This window comes from Pseudophryne corroboree, chromosome 12, assembly GCF_028390025.1.
Source record: "Pseudophryne corroboree isolate aPseCor3 chromosome 12, aPseCor3.hap2, whole genome shotgun sequence".
NCBI lineage: Eukaryota > Metazoa > Chordata > Amphibia > Anura > Myobatrachidae > Pseudophryne > Pseudophryne corroboree.
In genome coordinates this window covers 42,542,315-42,564,402 of record NC_086455.1, presented here as the reverse complement: position 1 = coordinate 42,564,402, position 22,088 = coordinate 42,542,315, and the positions used below count along the sequence as shown (strand labels likewise).

The following is a 22,088-nucleotide window of genomic DNA, read 5'->3' as shown; positions in this document are numbered from 1 at the left end:
AAGACACATGGCGGAGAGTAAATTTAGACAAGTGAAGCAGGAAGGATATTGGGGGTCATTCCGAGTTGATCACATGTAGCCACTTTTTGCTGCTCGTGCAATCAACCTGACGCCGCCTATGGGGGAATGTATTTTAGCATAGCAGGGGTGTGATCGCTTGTGCAGCCCTGCTATGCTAAAAAAAAGTTTCAAGTAAAACAAGACCATGGCTGCAGTTACTCACCCAGTGCGACGGATCCATCGATGAAGGTTCCAGTCCTGACGTCAGACAGCCGCCCTCCAAACGCCTCGACACGCCTGCGTTGGACTCACCACGCATGGAAAACTGTGAGTATCCGCCCCGGAACGCCTCCCACCTGTCCGTCTTCTTGCGATCACCGCTGCGATCACATTTCTCACTGGCTGCATCGTTGCCCGGCAACGGCGCGCGTGCGCAATGCGTCCGCCGCGCATGCGCATTTTCGACCCGTTCGCACTGCAGCGAAGAACCGCTGCTTGCGAACAGGTCGGAATGACCCCCATTGACATTTATTCTCTAATTTGTCTCTTCATATTATAATATTTGATTACAAGTACATGCCCAATTTTATCTATTTGACTGAAATTCCCGTATCCCTCTTCTGTTTTGTATCAAATGAGTATAGATCGAACTCCTCCATGTACTCCCAAATTGCACGTTTTCATCCACATTGTACATAGGCCCTCATTCCGAGTTGTTCGCTTGCTAGCAGTTTTTAGCAGCCGTGCAAACGCTATGCCGCCTCCCACTGGGAGTGTATTTTAGCTTAGCAGAAGTGCGAACTAAAGAATCGCAGAGCGGCTACAAAGTTGTTTTGTGCAGTTTCAGAGTAGCTCAAATCCTACTCAGCGCTTGCGATCACTTCAGACTGTTCAGTTTATGTTTTGACGTCACGAACACACCCTGCGTTCGGTCAGCCATGCCTGCGTTTTTCCTGGCACGCCTGCGTTTTTTCGAACACTCCTTGAAAACGGTCAGTTGACACCCAGAAACGCCCACTTCATGTCAATCACTGTGCGGTCAGCAGTGCGACTGAAATGCTTCGCTAGACCCTGTGTGAAACTACATCGTTCGTTGTAATAGTATGTCGCGCATACGCATGCGCAGAAGTGCCGTTTTTTGCCTCATCGCTGCACAGCGAACGAATGCAGCTAGCGATCAACTCGGAATGACCCCATAGTTACATTTAAATGTCAGGGGTCAAGTGGGTGTACCAAAGTTTGGGCCAGCTAGTGATCTTATTCAGGACAGTGAAGTGAAGAAGGTCATTACTAACTGGCTGTAACATTGGTACAGACCGCTTGGCACTTCTGATTTTAAATATATTTTACGTAATGTATTTTTAGAATGATTTTATATATTTTTTTATTGCAATATATTTTCCTTTATGTATTGTTGTTTACCACATACCATACTGACCTTTGGTGCTTTGGCAATGCCCAGTTCTGCTGCCGCTGGTACATTTTACGCTTATGACCCCTCAGTGTTGTCTTGTGGTGAGAGCATTAATTGGATATCTGCTGCATTGTGTCTGGGTTGTGACTATATCACAAATGGCAACGGTCCCAGAAGTCGAGAACATGTTGCTGTGGTAACTTACGATAGTTAGTGTTACTGCTTACTCTTACTAATGAATATTGGTTCAACCAAATTGTCATAAAGTTTACAAATATGTTTTGCTAATGCCAAGCAAATATTTTTTTGAGCTAAGCTGGAGGGTCTTTTTTTGTACCCAGAGACTTGAGCACATTTATTGCTTTTAAAATAAGTATTGTTCTAGAACAATGTATTTTTAGGAGAGATCACTCATATATTAGGCCTAATTCAGACCTGATCGCTCGCTAGGGTTTTTTGCAGCGCTGCGAACAGATGGTCGCCGCCTATAGGGGAGTGTATTTTCGCTTTGCAAGTGTGCGATCACATGTGCAGCCAGGCGGTACAAAAAAGTTTTGTGCAGTTTCTGAGTAGCCCAGAACTTACTCAGCCGCTGCGATCACTTCAGCCTGTCCGGGACTGGAATTGACGTCGGACACCAGCCCTGCAAATGCTTAGACACGCCTGCGTTTTCCCAAACACTGCCAGAAAACGGTCAGTTGACACCCACAAATGCCTTCTTCCTGTCAATCAACTTGTGATCGGCTGTGCGATCGGATTCTTCGTACAATCCGTCACTGGGCAATGATCTGCTTTGTACTTGTACGACATGCCTGCGCATTGCGGTGCGTACGCATGCGCAGTTCTGACCTGATGGCATCGCAGCGAAAAATCCTAGCGTGTGATCAGGTCTGAATGACCCCCATTATTCAGTAATTGTCAATATTCAAGATACAGGGTTCAGTATGATATGCTGGCATCCCGATAGTGCAAACCCTGACCGGGGGGAGGTAAGTGTTACCCCCTCTCCCCTACCCCCTAAACCTCCCTTTTACGCAGCCTGATACCCCCCGTCCCCTGGTGGTTGCTTAACCTAACCCCCCCTCCTTCCCAGCTGTCTAACCCAGGGGTCTATGTACTAAGTGGTCCATGCATTAAGCCTTGGAGAGTGATAAAGTGGAGAGAGATAACGGGGTAGATGTTTTATAGTGGCACATAGCAGGAACCTACATCAACGAAATGTAAGAACATCTTGTTTGCTGTAGTGGGGGAGTGAAAACTCCCCCCTCCGGTAATCCCTGCCTGAGCGCACAGCACATCCGCTTGTATCTCTCCCCGTGGCCGGCTCCAGAGCTCATGCACAAGATCTCAATACTCACACGAGATCTCACATGTAGCATTGAGTCCCTGATTGTGGTGTATGGGCAATGACACCTGCCGATGTCCAAATCAAATGCAGCAGGTGTCGGAACAGTCAGTGCAACTGACCGTTCTTGCACTGCCCTGCATATCGGCATGCTGTCTTGTAGATAGCAGCGCCAGTATAGACAGGGGTGCTATCGTACCGCCAGAGTCATAAATGGGGGAGGCGCGGTATCAGGGGAGAGGGGGGAACACTTACCTACCCCCTGTCATAATATGCGCTGATACCACTTTTCCCCCATCTTGAAGGATCAAACATCTACTTCAAAGTACCAGCCAATCAGCTATTAACTGTTATTTTTCAAACTCGGCCTTTAACATGGCAGTTAAGAGCTGATTGGCTGGTACTTTTATCTCCGTCTACTTTATCTCTCTTCAATACTTAGTAAAGAGACCCCTTTATGTCTCACCAAAGCCGGCAGAGAGGAGGGGCCTTGCATGCAATTTCTGTCTGGGACCCCACCTCTCTAGCAGGCAACTCAGTTGACTCGGAGCACTGTGGTCACTAGGAGACCCTAGCGGTGTACCATAGTCTAGTGCACATGCGTAGATCTCTGCGGGAATGGTGTGGCTGCCATCTTCCTGGCGATTTTCCTACTGCACATGCGCAAAACGCTGGGAAAATGACTCCCGTGTCATTTTCCCTGTAATTTGTGCATCACTGCTGCCGCCAACGTTGGACTTCAGTGTCGAACTCGAAAATATTATAGCCCCACGCATCACGTACAAACACCACACAGATGGCCTCCGTGCGGGTGCTTGTTCTGCCGTGCGTGCGCATACTCGCAAGTTACGTATAATCGCTCACGCGGTCTTGCGTGTTAGCGCATGGTATGAGTAAATACGGTAGCATACGCATTCGCATGGAAAAGCCATAAAGACATATTCCATATTTAATCCACATAGTACATAATTTACACATAGCCTACATGCACCACACCAGCGAGTTACATTTACTTTGGAAAGAGAACAATATAGATATCCAACTTTACAGGATATGAGGGGACAGAATTACCGATAGGTTAGGAGGTGGTGTTTGGTATCCAGCTGTACAGTATTTCAAGGGCAATATTCCGATGGCAGTTTGCAGAAAGTAGCATGCTCCTGCGCGTAGATATGCGCAGGAATATATTATTAATATCACACTGTATGTACTGTACTCTTGATATTCGGAGGGAACCCAGTGGAGGACATCTGCAAGTGCACCTGGACCAGTCATCGCCCACCTATTCAAACCAACCTATGACCCCTCATGTACTGTAAATGACCAGTCCTTTAACCTATGGATGAAGAGATTACAGTTTCCTTTGTTTCATGCTTTGGACCATTGTATAAAACCAGGCCTCCTGGCTGGCCTCAGTCTCTTTCTCTGAAGGTCATCTATTCAGATTGACTGAGGACCGGAATCCGGGTTGCGCAGGCGAACAAACGTATGTATCCATTGGTTGTAGCTTCTATTATTGTATTTCTGTTGTAACCCCCTTTTAAGTAAATAATTGTTGTTGGGTTGGACCTCAACATTACATATACAATTGGTGTCGCATTTCCTTTCCTGTTAGGGGTTAAAGTGTATAGACCGCACGTGTAGCTATTTTGTGCTTACAGCGTGACGGTGTGCTTATGCAACATGTACGCAATTCATAGAGGTTTAACTGACACATGATTAGTGGTTGCTGCAGCCTGAACAGTTGTACATTTAAAGTATTGCTTTTCTTCCTGAAAATTAATTAGACTTAGACGTCAGAGAGGTAAATATTCAAGAAATGGGTGCAGGGTGTGCGGTTATAGCTACGCCACTTCTACAAAATGTAATAGATCTCCCCCCACAGTCTGAAAACATACCAGTAATACCCCTTTCACATCGCACTAAAAACCCGGTATCGACACGGCATATTGCCGTGTCGAAACGGGTCCGTGTGCGATGTGAAAGGTCCTTGGTGAAAGGTCCTTGGTGAAAAAGAAGGGTTATTACCGGATTGAATACTGGGTCAGGCGCAGTGTGAATGAGAGCCGTTCCGATGCGATACGGCTCCCATTCACAGCATAGGCAGAGGCGGCGCAGGAGATGAGCTCATCTCCCGGCGCCGCCTCCACCCCCGCCCCTGCAACTGCTGCGCCCTCCGCTGCTATGGCAACCGACCCGGTATATTGCTTGGTCGGAAAGCCAGCAACGAAGCGCAAATGCCGGATCCCACCCGGTAAGTACACGTTTCTCTTACCGGGTAGGATCCGGCATTTGCGATCTGAATGCAGCATAACTGGCTTCTGTCAAATTGGACCTAGTATATAAAGGAGTGTGTATGAGATAGAGAATTTAGGGGGAGATGTACTTACTAGTGGAGACGTGAGCCAGTGGAGAAGTTGCCCATGGCATTGACATAACATTTATAATTTGCATACTATAAAAGTATATAGAGCAGCTGATTGGTTGCCATGGGGAACTTCTCCACTGCCTCACTTCTCCACTTTTATCACTGCTCAGTACATGTTCCCCTTATACCCCTTTTACACCTACGAGCACGGGTCGCAGCCGGGAGCCTGACACGGGAGCTGCCCCCTGCTGCGACCCGTGCTCGGTCCCTTTCCCATTAGCAGTCACAACCCGGCATATGCCGGGTTGGTGACGCTTCTAGCTACACGGCAGGGGCGGCGCAGGGAGATCACATGATCTCCCAGCGCTGCCCATCCATACAGTGTAAACGGGAGCCGTGTCGCATCGACACGGCTCCCGTTTACACTACACCCTACCCGGATCATTCCCGTGTCCTACCCAGGTAAATAGCCGGGTAGGATTCACGGGTCACTTGATCCGGGTTTACCCTTTTCCACTTGCCAAAAACACGGGTAAATGCGCGCCCCCGTGCATTTACCCGTGTTTTTTGAGCTAGTGGAAAAGGGGTATTAGTTTGCTGGCTTCAATGGTAGTGAATGATTATATTTACATGTACAGCTCTGCGTAATATGATTAATGCTATATAAATAAACAATAATTATAATATAGTCCTAAATCTTGCCAACTTTTTTTTTTTTCTCATTGTGGGATATACTGTATACTCAAGTCTTTCTTTCCAAACACTTCGTTCTTCTCCACCCTTGTTTGTTGGATAACAATGAAGCCTTACAAACCGCTTGACACAAAGTACAGGGCTTGTATTACCTTGTGTTGCAGGCTAAGTAAAGACCCAACCCACTCCATAAACTATGCAAGGACACTGTCAGTAAGATGCAATTAGTCACTGTGTGACACTTCCTAATATTTGTATATTGTGGGGTGTTTTTATTTGTTTATTTTTCATTGCATTAAAAAAAAAATCCTTTGATATTCCAACACCTTTTTGGTTTATGTTCTTGAGTAAGGAGGTAACCAAAGGTAGAAAAATAATTGGCCCTCTTGCCTACCGGTGTGTAGGGGCGGCAGAGGTCAAGAGTTGAGCTCCTCTTCCACTAGATGCTTTAAAGACCAAGAAAGATGATCTTAACGAAAGATAAATTAAATCAGTTGCCATGTGCATCAATCTAGTCTTCAAGCCGGTGCCACACAAGCTGTATGGGATTATGCGCTTTGCCTTCATCATGCTTATATGAAAAACTCTAATTGAACAATTGTTCAGTTACTGAGAAATGTAGGAGAGATTGTGGATTTGTTACTATTTTCATATAAAATGCTCACCAATTACGTAGCGCTGTACGTCATGACACACATATTTTACATAAAATGACATGAAACAAGGAAAATATGGTCTTGCCCAACTGAGCTTCCTAAACTTGGTGGGAAGACTTGATACATAAGTTAGTGCAGTGGTTCTCAATCTCGATCCGCGGGGCCCCAAACAGTTCATGTTGTCCATGTCACCCAGCAGGAGCGCTGTATCACCAACTGTCACATTTTAAAAATCCACAGGTGATCTGGAAAACAAACTGTGTGTGGCCCTGAGGACCGAGTTTGAGAATCAGTGGGTTTTTGCAATAGCAATTGTAATGGTTGGTGGGGAGAGTGTAGTGTCTGCCACCAATAGTAAAGCAGCCATTGGTGACTGGTATTTCTGTACAGGTAACATTGGTGCTGTTGGAATAGTGGGAAAGTGGAATATGAATGCAGGAAAGATGTACTAGTTATTGTAGAACTCTTAAGGCCATTAGCTTATAGTCCTTCACTCTTTGTATTGGGCCTTCTTCATGTTCTAGGGAAGGCTTTGTCTTCTGTGTTTTATAGGCTCTGTGCTGGGTTAGTGGCATCAAAGACAAGCTGTAAGCTGTATGGCCATCAATGTTCCCTGGCCGAATTGGGCTTCTTAATAGATAAATCTGCCCTCACCTTTAGTTTATCCACCAGTTTAAAATACATCTTCCTGTCATAATTTAAACTTCTAGGAATGTGTCCACATTCATTTAGAAGTAGGCAGTGGTGGCTCTTAACTCTCTGAAGGAGGGGGCTTGCCATACCCACACTGTCTGGAGGAGAGAGGAGCCACGGCCAGCTGCCAGTCTGGTCACTGTACTTGCGCAATGGATTTGGCAGGCAGAGGGACCGGTACATGTGCATAATTGATGGTGGGGACTGCGCATGCGCAAGACTCTGGCTTCTATTGACTTTATTGTCTGTAGCCCATAGAAGCCATCTTGGACTGAAGATGAAGCAGGGAGTGGCTTCCCACAGGAAGCATGCTCTCTGCTAATCGAAGCATGGTCTGGCAGTCCTAGAGGGAGAAAACACCTACCAATGGAACTGCCTATCCTGCGGGTGACTGGCAGGTAGCTCTTTCAATAGGAAGTCCCTGTCAGTCACAGTTTAGCCAGTGCAGTCACGGATTGCAACTGGCTCACTGAGGTGGTGGATTTTACTGGGGGTGGGGGGAGGCGGTGCAGTACTGCAGGACATAGGTAACATCCGCCACTGGTAGCAGAGGTTAAATTATAGGGTTGGCTTAGTTATGGCGTATCTATTTGGGCCTATCATGATGCTTGGTGCATGTTGTGAGTAAGGTTTAGTGTTACATACTGTTTCTAGGGCTGGGAGCAGGGGTTAAAGTGAGACAAAACTGCGTTTCGTCAGTTCCATTTGGAGACGGAACCAGTTCCACCTCCTCCGGCCCACCTAACCCAAGAAGCCACAGGAAGATGCCGGGCACCCGCTGAGATCTTGTTACCAGCAGGCGCCCGGCTCCTTCCCCCACAGCGGCAGCCGGAGGCAGGAGCTCCCTTCCTGCTCTGGCAGTGTGCACTATGGGAGAGATGTCATGATGTCTTTCCCATAGTTCTGAGGAGCGGGTGGTCAGATGCAGGAGTGGGGCTTAAGGCAAGTATTGTATTTTTTGTAGAGATGTGTGGCGGGCACTTTTTCGTGTTTTGGATCTGGATCCTCGCTCATGTTTAGTATTTGGATTGGTTTTGCCAAAACCACCCTTTCGGGTTTTGGTTTTGGATCGGGATAATTTTTGAAAAAAACACAAAAACAGCTAAAATCACAGAATTTGGGGGTAATTTTGATCCTACGGTATTATTAACCTCAATAACATTCATTTCCACTAATTTCAAGTCTATTCTGAACACCTCACAATATTGGTTTTAGGCCAAAAGGTTACAATGAGGTAGCTGGATGAGCGACACAAGTGGGCGACACAAACACCTGGCCCATCTAGGAGTGGCACTGCAGTGTCAGACAGGATGGCACTTTAAAAAACTAGGCCCCAAAGAGCACATAATGCAAAGGAAAAAAACAAAAAGAGGTGCAAGATGGAATTGTCCTTGGGCCCTTATGTTGTATAAACAGGACATGAACACTTTAACAAACCAATCATTTCAGCGACAGGGTCTGCCACACGACTGTGGCTGAAATGACTAGTTTGTTTGGGCCCCCACAAAAAAGAAGCAAGTGATCCGCCCACCACAAAAAAAGCAATTCATCTCTCCTTGCACAAACTGGCTCTACAGAGGCAAGATGTCATCCTCGTCCTCATCCTCCGATTTCTCACCCCTTTCAGTGTGTACATACTCCTCCTCAGAGAGTATTAATTTGGCCCTACTGGAATCTACCATCACAGGTCCCTGTGTACTTAATGAAGGCAAATTGTTGTTCTCCATTTCACAGGACAGCACCCCTTTATTATTGCAGCACAGAGAACAGTGCCCTTTTATTTTCACAGCACCCCTGTATTCTTACAGCATACAGGAGCTGTGGGCTTTTAATTTTTAACTGCACCCAAACTTTAATAGCAGACAGGGCCAGTGTAATGTTCAGCACCCCTGTATTTCACAGCATACAGGAGCAGTGTTCTTTTAATTTGTAAGAACTGCACCCAAACTTTTATAGCAGACAGGGCCAGTGTAATGTTAAGACATCAGCACCCCCATATTTCACAGTGCCCCTGCCCCCTGTATAACAGTGACAGCAACACACATGTATAGCTGCAGCGGGTGGTTTTCTGTATGCCGGCAGCCGGGCTCCCGACGTCCAGCATTCCGGCGCTGGAATCCCGACCGCCGGCATACCAACATTTATTCTTCCTCTTGGGGGTCCACGACCCCCCTGGAGGGAGAATAAATAGTGTGGTGCGCGTAGCGCGCCACCGTGCCCGCAAGGGGCTCATTTGCGCTCACCCAGCTGTCTGTATGCCGGCGGTCGGGATTCCGGCGCCGGTATGCTGGTCGCCGGGAGCCCGGCCGCCGGCATACACTACTACACCCGCTGCAGCACCCGGCAGTAACACCAGTGACAGCTAGGACAGCAGGGACAGCCAGGACAGTACCCCTAACACAGCACAGATAAACCACAGTGACTGCAGCAGCACCCCAACAGAGCACACACTAACCCCGCGCCACCACCCACAGAGAGACAGAGGTCTGTCTCCCTCACTCTCCAAGTCCGGAGTGAAATTGGCGGCGACGCGCAGCTGATTATATGGGATCCAAAGCCCACGAGAATCCGACAGTGGGATGATGCCGTTTTGCCTCATTCTGGTTTCCGAGTCTGGCGGGAAGTCCTGAGCCGGGTTTGGGACGTGAAGTTCGGGGGGGTTTGGTTCTCAGAGAACCGAACCCGCTCATCACTAACTTTTTTGTTTTCGGTGAGCTCCACCACCTCTCTAGGACAACTTTAAGCTGAAAGGTCTCTTGTTTTTCTCAGACGTATCGCACAGCCTCCTTTTTCATGTTGCTTAGTTGTCGACTTTTTTGTGCAGTAAGTATGGCAGCATTGCTGTCTTGCTGTAGGTCTTAAGGTGCCCAGCACTCCAATACACAAGTTAAGCTTATTCTTTCATGCCGAGTTCAGCAGCAGCATCAATCCAGGCTTCTTGTATGTTATTGGGAGGGGAGTTTTACCATGAGTGATTAGTGATGGGCTGGTATTTGGCTCCCTTCTAGGATATAAGTTGGATGATGGCTGGCAGTTGACCCCCATCTAGTCAATGGGGTCTATTTATGAAGTCTTGGATGGAAATAAAGTGGACAGAGATAAAGTACCAGCCAATCAGCTCCCAACTGCCATGTTACAGGCTGGATTTGAAAAATAACATCTAGGAGCTGGTTGGCTGGTACTTTATCTCCGTCCACTTTATTTCCATCCAAGGCTTCGTAAATAGACCGCTTAGGTGCAACACAAAAGCTCAATTAACACTGTAATTAAAGAAAAATCAGTAGCTTCTGAGAGGGGCTCTCTCTTTAACTAAATGTTGGAATTAAACCTTAACTTTTATTAGGTTCAGTATAAAGAGTACTGTATAGTATTTATTTATTAGCAGTTTCTTATATAGCGCAGCACATTCCGTTGCGCTTTACAATTAGAACAACAGTTATAGAACAAAACTGGGCAAAGACAGACAGACAGAGGTAGGAAGGCCCTGCTCGCAAGCTTACAATCTATAGGGAAATAGGCATTGATACACAAGGATAGATGCTACCTGTTACATAATGGTTCCCCAGGTTGCTAGGTTCTTAATGGGTTGTATATGATATGATCACCCAGCAATGTTGGAAAACAAAATGTGAGTTTATGTGGACTGTACAGAGGGGATGTAACTGGATAGGGAAGCTGTTAAGGTTATGTGTGTGGGTCTGAAATTTGGTAGGCTTGTCTGAAGAGATGAGTTTTCAGAGAACGTTTAAAGGTTTGGAGACTAGAGGAGAGTCTTATTGTGCGTGGTATAGTACTAAAGTTATAAACCAAAGAGAATAACCAATTGGACATGGAACAAAAGTGAAATGAAAATAATATTGGGGAAATGGTGTTTGTGGGGATAAAATATAAACCGTAAAAATTGCGAAACATAAATTAAAAATCACACAGGTTTAAAAATCTCCAGCTCTGTCACTAATATAGAGTATATATTCCACCATATCTGCCTGTGCTACATATTATGAATGATTCAAAGATATAGGTTTATCAAAGGGGAGTCCAAGCCTTACATGTAAGTTGTAACAGTTGCAGGTAAAAGAATCGGCAAGAGGCCAGTAAGAATGTAAAGTAACTACAGTGCATCCAGTCTCTGCTACTTCCCATGTTTCCATAGCATTGAACAAGTGATGAGGCAGCGACCACTGGCCCTGTAGGTGGATAAATAGTGCAGTGGCTGCTTCTGCTGTTGCTCCTGCACCCTGATGTGAGACCACTGTGCAGGATACCACTCACAGTGGACACAATGAGAGAGCAGCCAAAATGAGAAACACCTGGTACTGGAATTCCTGCCTGACCTAGTAAGCCTGGAGGTCACGCTGAGCACAGTGGGTCTCCCCAAATGTTTAACACACATTACACAGTGGGGCTGGACCACTGTTTTTATTTTAGATAGGTTTTAGTATAAACTGTGTATGAATTGGGCTGGTAACAGCCAATAGAAAGTTTAATGTAATAGGGTGCGAGTTAGAAGCTGGTTGGTTTGTACTTTATCACCATGCAATTTATCACTCTCCAAGGCTTGATAAATCTGGGCCTTTGTCTTTAAACTTGTTGCTGCTTGAAATCGACACGCTTAATATCAGAGGTCACGCTAATTCACGGAAATTGCTAATATCCGACAAGTACATCTCACATCGGCATATGCTAGGGGAGGGTTAGGGTTAGTCTATGAAAGAGGCAGTTAGGATTAGACACAAAGGGAAGTAGGTTTAGGATTAGTCATACTTGGTCCCTCAAGTCATCTAGATGCCACCACCATCTAGATGACCCAGTTCTTTACCTGGTTATTGGTATTAGCGCAAGGTGATATTTGATAATTTCATGCCACCACCAGACCCGAAATCCACCACTGGATAAGTCACCACTAGATCACCAGTGATGTTTTGCTGACTTTCTGTTTGTTACCATTTCATCCGTACTGCTATGATGAATGTTGACGTGGTCAAAATTGACATGCTGCATATCAACTTTTCGACAACATAGGTCCTACCCCCTGTCTGTCATACAGAATGTATGGCTTGCCATCTAGGTTATGTGACTCACTTGGTATGTGTGTCATGCGGAAGGTTACTTTCTATCTACATAAACGTGCTAGGTGTGGAGCTGACGAAAGTATTTAATGTCTATGCACATTAGATCATGTATTGTTACCATACCTTAAAGATGACAGTATTCTCATTTCGTAGGCTGACTTCCCATAATAGATTTGTGAATAGAAACACCTGGCGTCCAGCTCACCTGTCATGATATCCAGCCTACCTCTCAGGGTCTGAATACCTGTGTAGTTTGCATAGAGTAATCTGAATAGAATGTTTGGGCTCTTAGAAAACTGAAAGTCTTCACGTTCTCTTTTTTTTTTCTTTAAGGTTGTGTTGACCGTGTTCTTCTAAGACCAGTCCAATGGCGAAAGATATCTGAATGCGTGTGCAGAACACTTCAAGATACATGTGTCGCTGCAGCTGGACTGGTTCTCGTATTGATCCTGACCACAAGGTATCTTTTTTGTTTTTTTTTGGTTACTGGTTTCTATGGTTTTAAAAAAAAAAAAAGCGGTTTGAGGAGGGAGGTTGATCATTTAAGACTGATAGAACAGGGCCAGATTATCAATGGGGCAGGTGAAGCTGCAGCACCAGGCTTGTGAAAAAAGGCCCAAAAATCAGCTTGGAAATTTGGGCCTCAGTGTTCACATACAGAGGCAAATGCAAGAGCGGGTTTCCAGCAGCCACTATATGCAGTATAAAGGGTGGAATGGAGCAGCTGTACATGCCCAGTGGCAGCAGATTCTCCTAACGAGTCTGCTGTGTGTGTGTCTGTGGCTCAATCGTCGCACCAGAGAGAGAATCTGGTAAATGGCTTACCATGATCACAGAGCCTTCATATGTTTAAAGTACTGTATTACATAAACGCATTTCTGCCCAGCGTGTATGCACAGCGTGAACATCGCTGGCAGAAAAATTGCTCAGTGCATACACACTGAGCTATTTTCCCTGTGCCCAGCGATGTTCACGGGGGAGGGGGGGGGGGGGGGTGAAGCACTTTCCACAACCTGAGGGGCGGCGGCCCATGACGATGCGGGAGCGCGCATCAGCGATTACCGCTCATCGACGGGGCCATACACACTGGCCGAGTTTGAGCACAAAGTAGCTCAAAATGCCAAAAGTGAGCTACTTTGAGCTCAAAATTGCCCAGTGTGTATGGGCCTTAACTCTTAGTCATTTCCAGACATCTTTCACAAATTACAACCATTGAGTCTTTTAGTATGTTAAGTGCACCTATTGTCTACATACTGGAGAACTTGCGTTTTACTAGTCAAGAAAACATGTTATTTTAGTAAAGCATTCTCACTGTTAAAGTTCAGTGTAAATGGTGGTTTAGAATATTACAGTTTATATCCATAAATCTGCAGTGAACTGAACATAAAGCCTTCTTGTAGTGATATTATACTGTACTTTGTACGGGAAATGGGATTCCCCTGTCCCCTCAGCGCATGTTACAGCTTAATTCCCATGGATCTAGAATAGAAAGTGCTTTACTCATTCACTTCTAGGAGCCTTAAATCTCCGCTCTCTTCTGTCTGGAAATCTACTGTGTTCTAAACTGCTCATGTGACACTAGTCCTGCCCCGGACAGTGCCCGTGAAGACCCGCAGCCGCCGTGGCCCGCCCCGCAAACGGCGTTCTAACTCTGTTGGCACGCCCTCTCCCACCCCACGACCGCCTCTGCGTATCAACCAGGCAGAGGTGATCGCAGCCCAGAGATGCTTTTAGCATTTCACTGGGCTCCCGGGTTGCGCATTCCACAAAAAAATTCAGACTGCGATTGTTGCTACTGCAGCCATTCAGTCTGAATTAGCCCCAGGAGTACTTTTGCTATGTGGATACAAATACAGGTACAAACGACTTATGAAGAGTATTGATGGATATACACAGTATCCTCAAAGAATATAGCTGGAAGACAATGATGCTCATAGAGCGAAACACTTTCTATTCATGTCAAGTCAAGCTGACCTTTTAAAATAGTTTATTGATGTAATAGTAGTGGCCAAACCTATAGTGACTACACTGGTGATGTAGGAATGAAATAGAAGGTGTATACTGTGTCCCCGCTAATCCCTAAACTGAATACACTATAATCAGGATGTGTCAGTCATAATGTGTCAGATGCCAGATCGCATGGCCCTGTTTTCTTGTTTCTGCATGTAGTGGCGCTCGTTTCCATTCTGCTCTCCACAGTGCAGGCAATCCCAACCACGGTCCTCAAGGCACACCAACAGTGCAGGTTTTAGTGATATCCAGGCTGCAGCACAGATGCTTCAATCAAAATAACTGAGCTACTAATTAAGTCACCTGTGCTACAGCCTGGATATCACTAAAACCTGCACTGTTGGTGTGCCTTGAGGACCGTGGTTGGGAATGCCTGCCATAGTGGATAAGAATGAAGAGCAGTAGGTGTGAGGATCAAAGCTACAGTACTTGGAGTCCAGCTATAGCTTCCCGGTGGGCATCAGGAAGGGCTGATCCCTGGTGGGGACATATATAATATGTGAAACTTGCTGACAGCTCTCTGCCCCATGTTGAAGAGTTTAAAGGTCCTGTAACCTGGGCATGTTTGTTTCCCATGGTTCTGCACATGTTTTTGGTGGTAGCAGTGAATTCTCTTCCTACATGTTGAGTTACTTGGAGATTCGGCTCCACTTGTCACAGGTTTTCCATGATTAAAATGAAAACTAGAATTGTGGGTAGATTTCTCTAAATATGTCACCTTATTTGAGGCCTAAAAAATGTAGGAAGGAACTTTACAGCCTGAGAAAACTTCAACTCGCGTGAGTGTGGGTGTCCAGGCTTTGGTTGTTGTTTTATGGCTGCTACAGGAACTGTGCTTTGTGGTTGAAAGTATATTTTCCCACAGTGTGTTGGACGTTTGTGACCAGCAGCAGTAAAGTTGCCTGGTTCTGATAAAGCTGGGTAGGCCCTGCTGTTTGTTTAGTTACTTCTCAACTTGTCAGATGATAGTACCCGCAATTACCTAATGGCGAGGCCGCGGCTCTGCCCAGTCCAATACCACAGACTTCCGAGACTCCACCTACTCCCCAGCCCAGGAAACCTCTGAGGGAAGAGTTTATTTTCGTAGGAACAAGAGGTCCAGGGATTGGCACTCTGACTATTTTGCTAGTCCAGGGATGTGGAAAAAGAGAGTAGATAGGAGGAGAATTACATTTTGATGCTAACGGATTACCTTTAATAGACGGCCCGTGATCCAAATATATATGTACTGTATTTTGGCCCCTTGGTGAGCCTATTATGGGATTATTAAAACCTTACAGTGCTTATATGGCCCAGTTTGTCTATCGTCTGAACTTCTACTGTCTGGTGCGTAGTGCATAAGGAACTTCTGTCTATGTCCTAATTTACAGCACTCAGCCTTTGCTTTCATAGTCCTAATCTTTGACATGCTGTCATGTATTGCTGATATTTAGCTTAATTGATATTAAGGAAGGGTGTAGCTACCATAGGTGCAGGGAGTGAGGCCGCTATGGGGCCCAGCGCTGAGAGGGGCCCACCTTACCTGTCACCGTTTAATTTGTTACACACATTTAAAAAAAAAAAATTTTTTACCACTGGATGGTCCATAGGGGCTCTTACAAATTTTTGCTTTGGAACCTGAAACACATCTAGGTATGCCGTTGATACTCTTCATTGTAATATGGCTGAAAGTAAACTGGAGGGCATTATAATGTTACATAGTATGAACTGAGGCACTGTAATGTGGCACAATATGAAGTGGGGGCACTATTGTGTGGCATAATATGAACTGTGGACACTGTGGGGGGAGATTCAAATGTTTGAAAAGTCAGTTGGGAGTCTGTTTTTTCCTATCTAATAGACAGGAAAAAACAGACACCCAACCGACTTTTCAAACATTTGAATCTCCCCCTGTATGTCATAATGTGAATTGGAGGTACCGTGTGGCATAATGTGTACTGGCAGCCATACAATGTGTCAGAACCTGAACTGGGGCACTACTATGGTTCAGAAGATTAACTAGGGCACTATTATAGAAGCATTGGAGAGGGGCCCTTCAAAATGTTGCTATGGGGCCCTCCGAGTTCTGGCTGCGCCTCTGATGTTAAGTAGTGAAGTATGCATGGTTCTGTGGCTTTACCTGAAATGTTTGTGTTAAATGTGTCCGAATGTATCAATTTCAAAATACGGGCACACCACCGATTATCCGGCACCCGATTGTCCGGCACCTCTTTTAATCTAGACACATCAGGCGCCAAGGGGTGTTATCCTGCAGGGGGAGGGGGGATTATGCTGTGGGAGGGAGTTGGGCTGCAGGAGGTTTAGGATTAGGCGATGGGAGGTTGGAGGGCAAGCCGCCGGGATGCTGCTGTATCTATCTCCGATAAACTGGCAAATCGGTTTATCTGGCAGTGTGGAAACAAGGGTGCCGGATTTTCGGTGGTGTAGCTGTACTGTTTAATAGTTTTGACCACTGTAGCTATCAGTATATATTAGTTGGGGCATTTCTGTCCCTAATCTCATTGAAGTGTGACTTGTCAGACATGTGGGGTCTGTCACCCTGACATCACCCTGTCTGCAGTGAGGGAAGATGAGCATGTGTGTATTTAGCACCGTGCAGTGACGGTGTCGCATTGGTTTTGAACTGTACTGACGGTTTGCTTGTTCTTCCTGCAGGATGTGTCTGATTGGTAGCTGCTGAGCCGAGAGACAAGATGAGTGTCACCTCATGGTTCCTGGTGAGCAGCTCAGGCACTCGCCACCGGCTGCCACGGGAGATGATCTTTGTTGGTCGAGATGACTGTGAGCTCATGCTTCAGGTAAGTTCACTTTCATATCCGTATGTTTACCTTCTTTTGGTTGTAGCTAACATCATTGGCTTATCGCTGGGTACAGAGAGGAAGGAGAAAACCGGATTCCAGTCATGTCTACACAGATATAATAATGTGTAATTGTGTAGAACATTTTCTGCGTGAAGGGTCAGTGCACTGAGGAGAGACCGGTTAGGGCTGCGACACTTTGTGGGAGCCTGGGAGAGGTGGTAGAACCTTAGGACCTCATTCAGTAAGGGTTGCAAAATTTGCGATACGCAATCTGCCCGATTATCGAAAGACTGAGCATACGCAGTGTTTGCATTTCGCATGCGCAAGTAAAAATAGTGACAGAAATAGCGTACAGATCATAATCGCAATGCAGCCGCTGTTTGACTGACAGGAAGCCGGCGTTCCTGGGCGGAAACCTGGCGTTTTCTGTGTGTGTGTGAAAAACGCAGGTGTGCCCAGGCGTTTTTATGGAGGGCCTCCGACGTCGGCGATGACCACTTCCAGCCTCTTGTGTCGCAAGAATTGTGGACGACCTTGCCTGGCGCAGATAGGAAAAATCTTTGATGTTCCAGGAATTGCGTATGGTTTTGAGATCAGCCTGCATATTGCGATGTATTAGCAATTTCTGCAATGTCTGCAATTTCTGGGTGGCAACTGTTTCATCGCAGCAACTGCTTTTTAGCAGAAATTGCAATCCTTACTGAATAAGGGGCCTAATTCTGAGTTGATCGTAGCAGCAATTTTGTTAGCAGTTGGGCAGAACCATGGCCCTCATTCCGAGTTGTTCGCTCGCTAGCCGCTTTTCGCAGCAGTACACACGCTAAGCCGCCGCCCTCTGGGAGTGTATCTTAGCAGAATTGCGAACGAAGTATTCTCAATATTGCGAAAATATTTTTCTGTGCAGTTTCTGAGCAGCTCGAGACTTACTCTTCCAGTGCGATCAGTTCAGTGCTTCTTGTTCCTGGTTTGACGTCACAAACACACCCAGCGTTCGCCCAGACACTCCCCCGTTTCTTCAACCACTCCCATGTTTTTCCAAGAAACGGCAGCGTTTTTTCACACACTCCCATAAAACGGCCAGTTTCCGCCCAGAAACACCCACTTCCTGTCAATCACACTCCGATCACCAGAACGAAGAAAAAACCTCGTAATGCCGTGAGTAAAATACTAAACTTCTTAGCAAATTTACTTGGCGCAGTCGCAGTGCGAACATTGCGCATGCGCAATTAGCAGAAAATCGCTGCGATGCGAAGAAAATTACCGAGCGAACAACTCGGAATGAGGGCCCATGTGCACTGCAGGTGGGGCAGATATAACATGTGCAGAGAGAGTTAGAGTTGGGTGGGGTGTGTTCAAACTGAAATCTAAATTGCAGTGTAAAAATAAAGCAGCCAGTATTTACCCTGCACAGAAACAAAATAACCCACCCAAATCTTATTCTCTCAGCAAATGTTATATCTGCCACACCTGCAGTGCACATGGTTTTGCCCAATTTGCTAACAAACTTGCTGCTGCGATCAACTCAGAATTGCCCCCAAGGTCCTTAATGTATTTATCTTGAGCACTCATGAGCACACACTTTAACCAGCTGCACAAAATACTAATAAAATAGACTGACACGGTACCCGCCTGGAGATTATATTGTATTTACTCTAACTAATGGTGTTATGCAGGGCCGCACTGGGGTTACAAGTCATGCTGGACATTACAAGCGCACTGGCTTACATGCGTAGGCTGCTCACAATAGGCCTTATCCTGAGTCACACGCAGCGGTGTCTGTGTGTGCGTCTTTGCCGATCTTACGCCTACAACTTTGTTTATACGGCTACAAGACCTTCCCTGGTGTACATCTGTGTATGTCAATGTGCAAGGACTGAGAAGCCCACTTTGTGCGTTTCCAGATGCTGCAATCATACTTGGTGCTTCTTAAGACACCACCATCAGTTGCACCATCGAAACTTGCAAGAGTCATATGATCTGTGCAGATTTTCTATCAGAGTATGGCCTCCAGCGTGAGTAATTAACCATCCGTGTAAGCAACCAGTGCAGCGGAACGCCCACAACACTCCCATAATGCACCCATAGCACAGATCATCTCTGTGTGTCCTATTGGCCACCTCCAAGTCACGGCCCAGGAACACCCAAAATATAATTAATCTCATTCTGCGTGCATGCATCTGAAATCGCTACTGCAATTCTGTATGAACACAACCAGGATTCATGCGCGGTGCGATTTAGACGCATGTTGACTAAAAAGAAATCGACATAGCTTGCGACTGAGAGTCAGGCCCAGTATATCGCTGTGCGCTGCAGTGGTGTTGCTGGCTTAGAGCATTATGAAAGGTGTATGGGTCGCAATTAATGTTTTCCTGAGTGAAACTGTATGTAAGGTTTGAAAAAATCCCTGCTTAGGGCATAAGTCTGCTGCAAGTTGCAGAGTTGCTCCTGACTTCATGATTGTGTCTGCATTTTCAGTGCTAAGTGCAGATGGGGTGTGTAATGTTGCTGATGAAGCGCCTACAGCATGTTGTTCTGCAGTGGAAGTCATTCATTGGGACTGTTCGTTGTCTGCTACACTGATAATGCGGACAATATTCCAGAAGAATGCTGCGGTTTTCTTCATGCATTATCAATAGCGATAGAGGAAGTTGGCCTCTCATCCTTAACGTTCACTTGAGGCCTGCACTCTGTGGAGGCAGCAATTTTGGAGCAGATACAGAAATCTGGCTTTCATTTCAATAGGAAATAAGGCGCAATGAGCCTTGCGCCTCCGTGATGTCACTAATTCAGTGATTTGCTAGGATGCTGTCTCCTGAAGTTTGGCTCAGAACACAACACATCTGTCTCCAGTGTGAGTGGTGGTCTTTAAGCCAGTATTAAATGGTGACTAAAGCCACACTGCATATAACATAACTGATTATTGAACTCTGGCTTTATAAACTTCCAGTTTTTTTGTGCATGTGTACATACACCTAGCGTGTGTGTGTATGTATGTGTATATATATGAAAATAAATAAATATATATATATAATATATATAGTTGGTGGAAGGCGGCACTCAGGAGACTTTCACAAATGTAGAAAACGTGCTTTATTGTGCGTCTACGTTTCGGGAGTCGCACTCCCTTCCTCAGGACATAGCAAAACAAAGTGACAAACAGTGCAAATACAACACTTAAATAACTTACCATCCCCTGGCTCATCAATCTCCAACACGGCCAGCGGCGTCCCGGTCCACGGAGCCCGCACTTCCGGATCCGGCTACATCCGCCCATCCAGAGTGACGTCATTCCGTAACCGGGCGACGCGGCCGCGGGGAGGGTACATGCAGGCAATGAACATCCGTTGTCATGGGGATGGGTCCCTATGGTAACATAACAAAAATACAAATATAAACGTGCCAATATGACCACAATCGTGGATAATGGTGTAACAAAACATAGTGCATAAGAGACACATTGCGGTCACAATGTGCGAGATCCACAAAATGAATATCAACAATGAGTGAAACAAACAATGACATATATAAAGTATTAAAACACGACACGCTACTGCTATCATTAGTGTACATAGCTCGCCATCAGGCAAAGCGTATGGGAAGGGCAGACCGAGGGCCACCAAACCCCTACACTTGATGTGTACCCTCAGTAAGAGAATATCTCGCCAAGGGACTATAGCCACTAGAGATTGAAAACGAAGGGTATTAACTAGCCGAAATATGGTGTTATTACATACTGACACTGATTTAGTGTAGTCTTTTAATATACTGCTTAACACTTATTGCGCGCAGATATACACTTTTATCCCATTTAGTACGACTACACCTTCTGCCTCATAAAAAGCTGCTCAGGCTTAAATATTTATTTAGACCGCGCGGATGGATCGTGTCTAACTTATGGATCCATCTCGCCTCTAATTGCAGCAATTTTTTGGCTCGATTACCCCCTCGCACTGAATCAGGGACCTGATCCACTATTTTGTAGCGGACAGAGGCAAGATTGTGGCGCTTCTGTGCAAAGTGACGCGCCACAGGTTGCTCACTGCTCCCTGATGTTAATGCTGCCCTGATCGCAGACCTGTGTTGGGCCATCCGTTCTTTGAATAAACAATATTTGCCCATTCACATCAGTCCCTGCCCCAGTGGAGCTTACACTCTATATTCCCTATCACATGTACTTTCATGCTATGGTTAATTTTGTTGGGAGCCAATTAGCCTACCAGTATATTTTTGGATTGTGGGAGGAAACCAGAGCACCCGGAGGAAACCCACGCAAGTACGGGGAGAATATACAAACTCCACACAGTTAGGGCCACGGTGGGAATTGAACCCATGACTTCAGTGCTGTGAGGCAGTAATGCTAACGTTTACACCATCCGTACTTCCCCGTGACAATACATGCTACAACTGCTACATGACAGTAGGGGCATGGCCACATTATGCCACGCACCGTAATGCCTATTACATATTATGCCACACACAGTTATGCCACTGACACTATTTTACAAAAATGCCCCTTATAAATTATGCCTCAGCGGTGGGCTGGTGGTAGTACCTCCACCATATTTCTTAATGGTACTCCATACAACCCCGTACCACCCTACTTTCAGCACTGAAGAGAACTATGGGTATTATTACAAATTATTATATTATTACAAAGACCCTCTAGCATAAACTACTAAAGTAAGGTTGACTGATGCACTTCAGATTGGAGTGATTGCCTCAGGACCAGCATGCATCCCAATGTCTGGTGCCCCACAGATTTTCTTATTGGGGAAGAGGTTTCTGTCGGTCTATTCGTCTAGACTTTATATGCTAACGCTAGTTGGCAAAGGGGATGGGGGTTCTACTCAGTAGTTTTGCCGCTTCCTATTTAGTATTGCTCAATCTACTGTGATCTTTCCATATACTGTAGGTACACTTCTGTTTTAAATCGTCAACTGTACCACAGTAGCTCGACCAGCAGACTGTTGATGGCTGTATATCTGATATAGAAATGGTTTTCTTTACTTAATTATGGAAGAAGCGCGTGTTCCTTT

At 45.8% G+C, this 22,088-nt stretch overlaps 1 protein-coding gene across 9 annotated transcripts in view; it reads left to right on the top strand.

Annotated features, from left to right (window-relative positions):
- CEP170B (centrosomal protein 170B) overlaps window positions 1-22,088 on the top strand; it is a 102,883-nt gene that overhangs the window by 6,456 nt on the left and 74,339 nt on the right. For all 9 annotated transcript variants that reach the window (XM_063947411.1, XM_063947408.1, XM_063947410.1 and 6 more), the window contains exons 2-3: window positions 12,575-12,701; window positions 16,907-17,049. In XM_063947411.1, coding sequence (XP_063803481.1) covers window positions 16,945-17,049 — 105 coding nt within the window. In that variant the 5' untranslated portion in view covers window positions 12,575-12,701; window positions 16,907-16,944. The remainder of the gene's footprint in view (window positions 1-12,574; window positions 12,702-16,906; window positions 17,050-22,088) is intronic.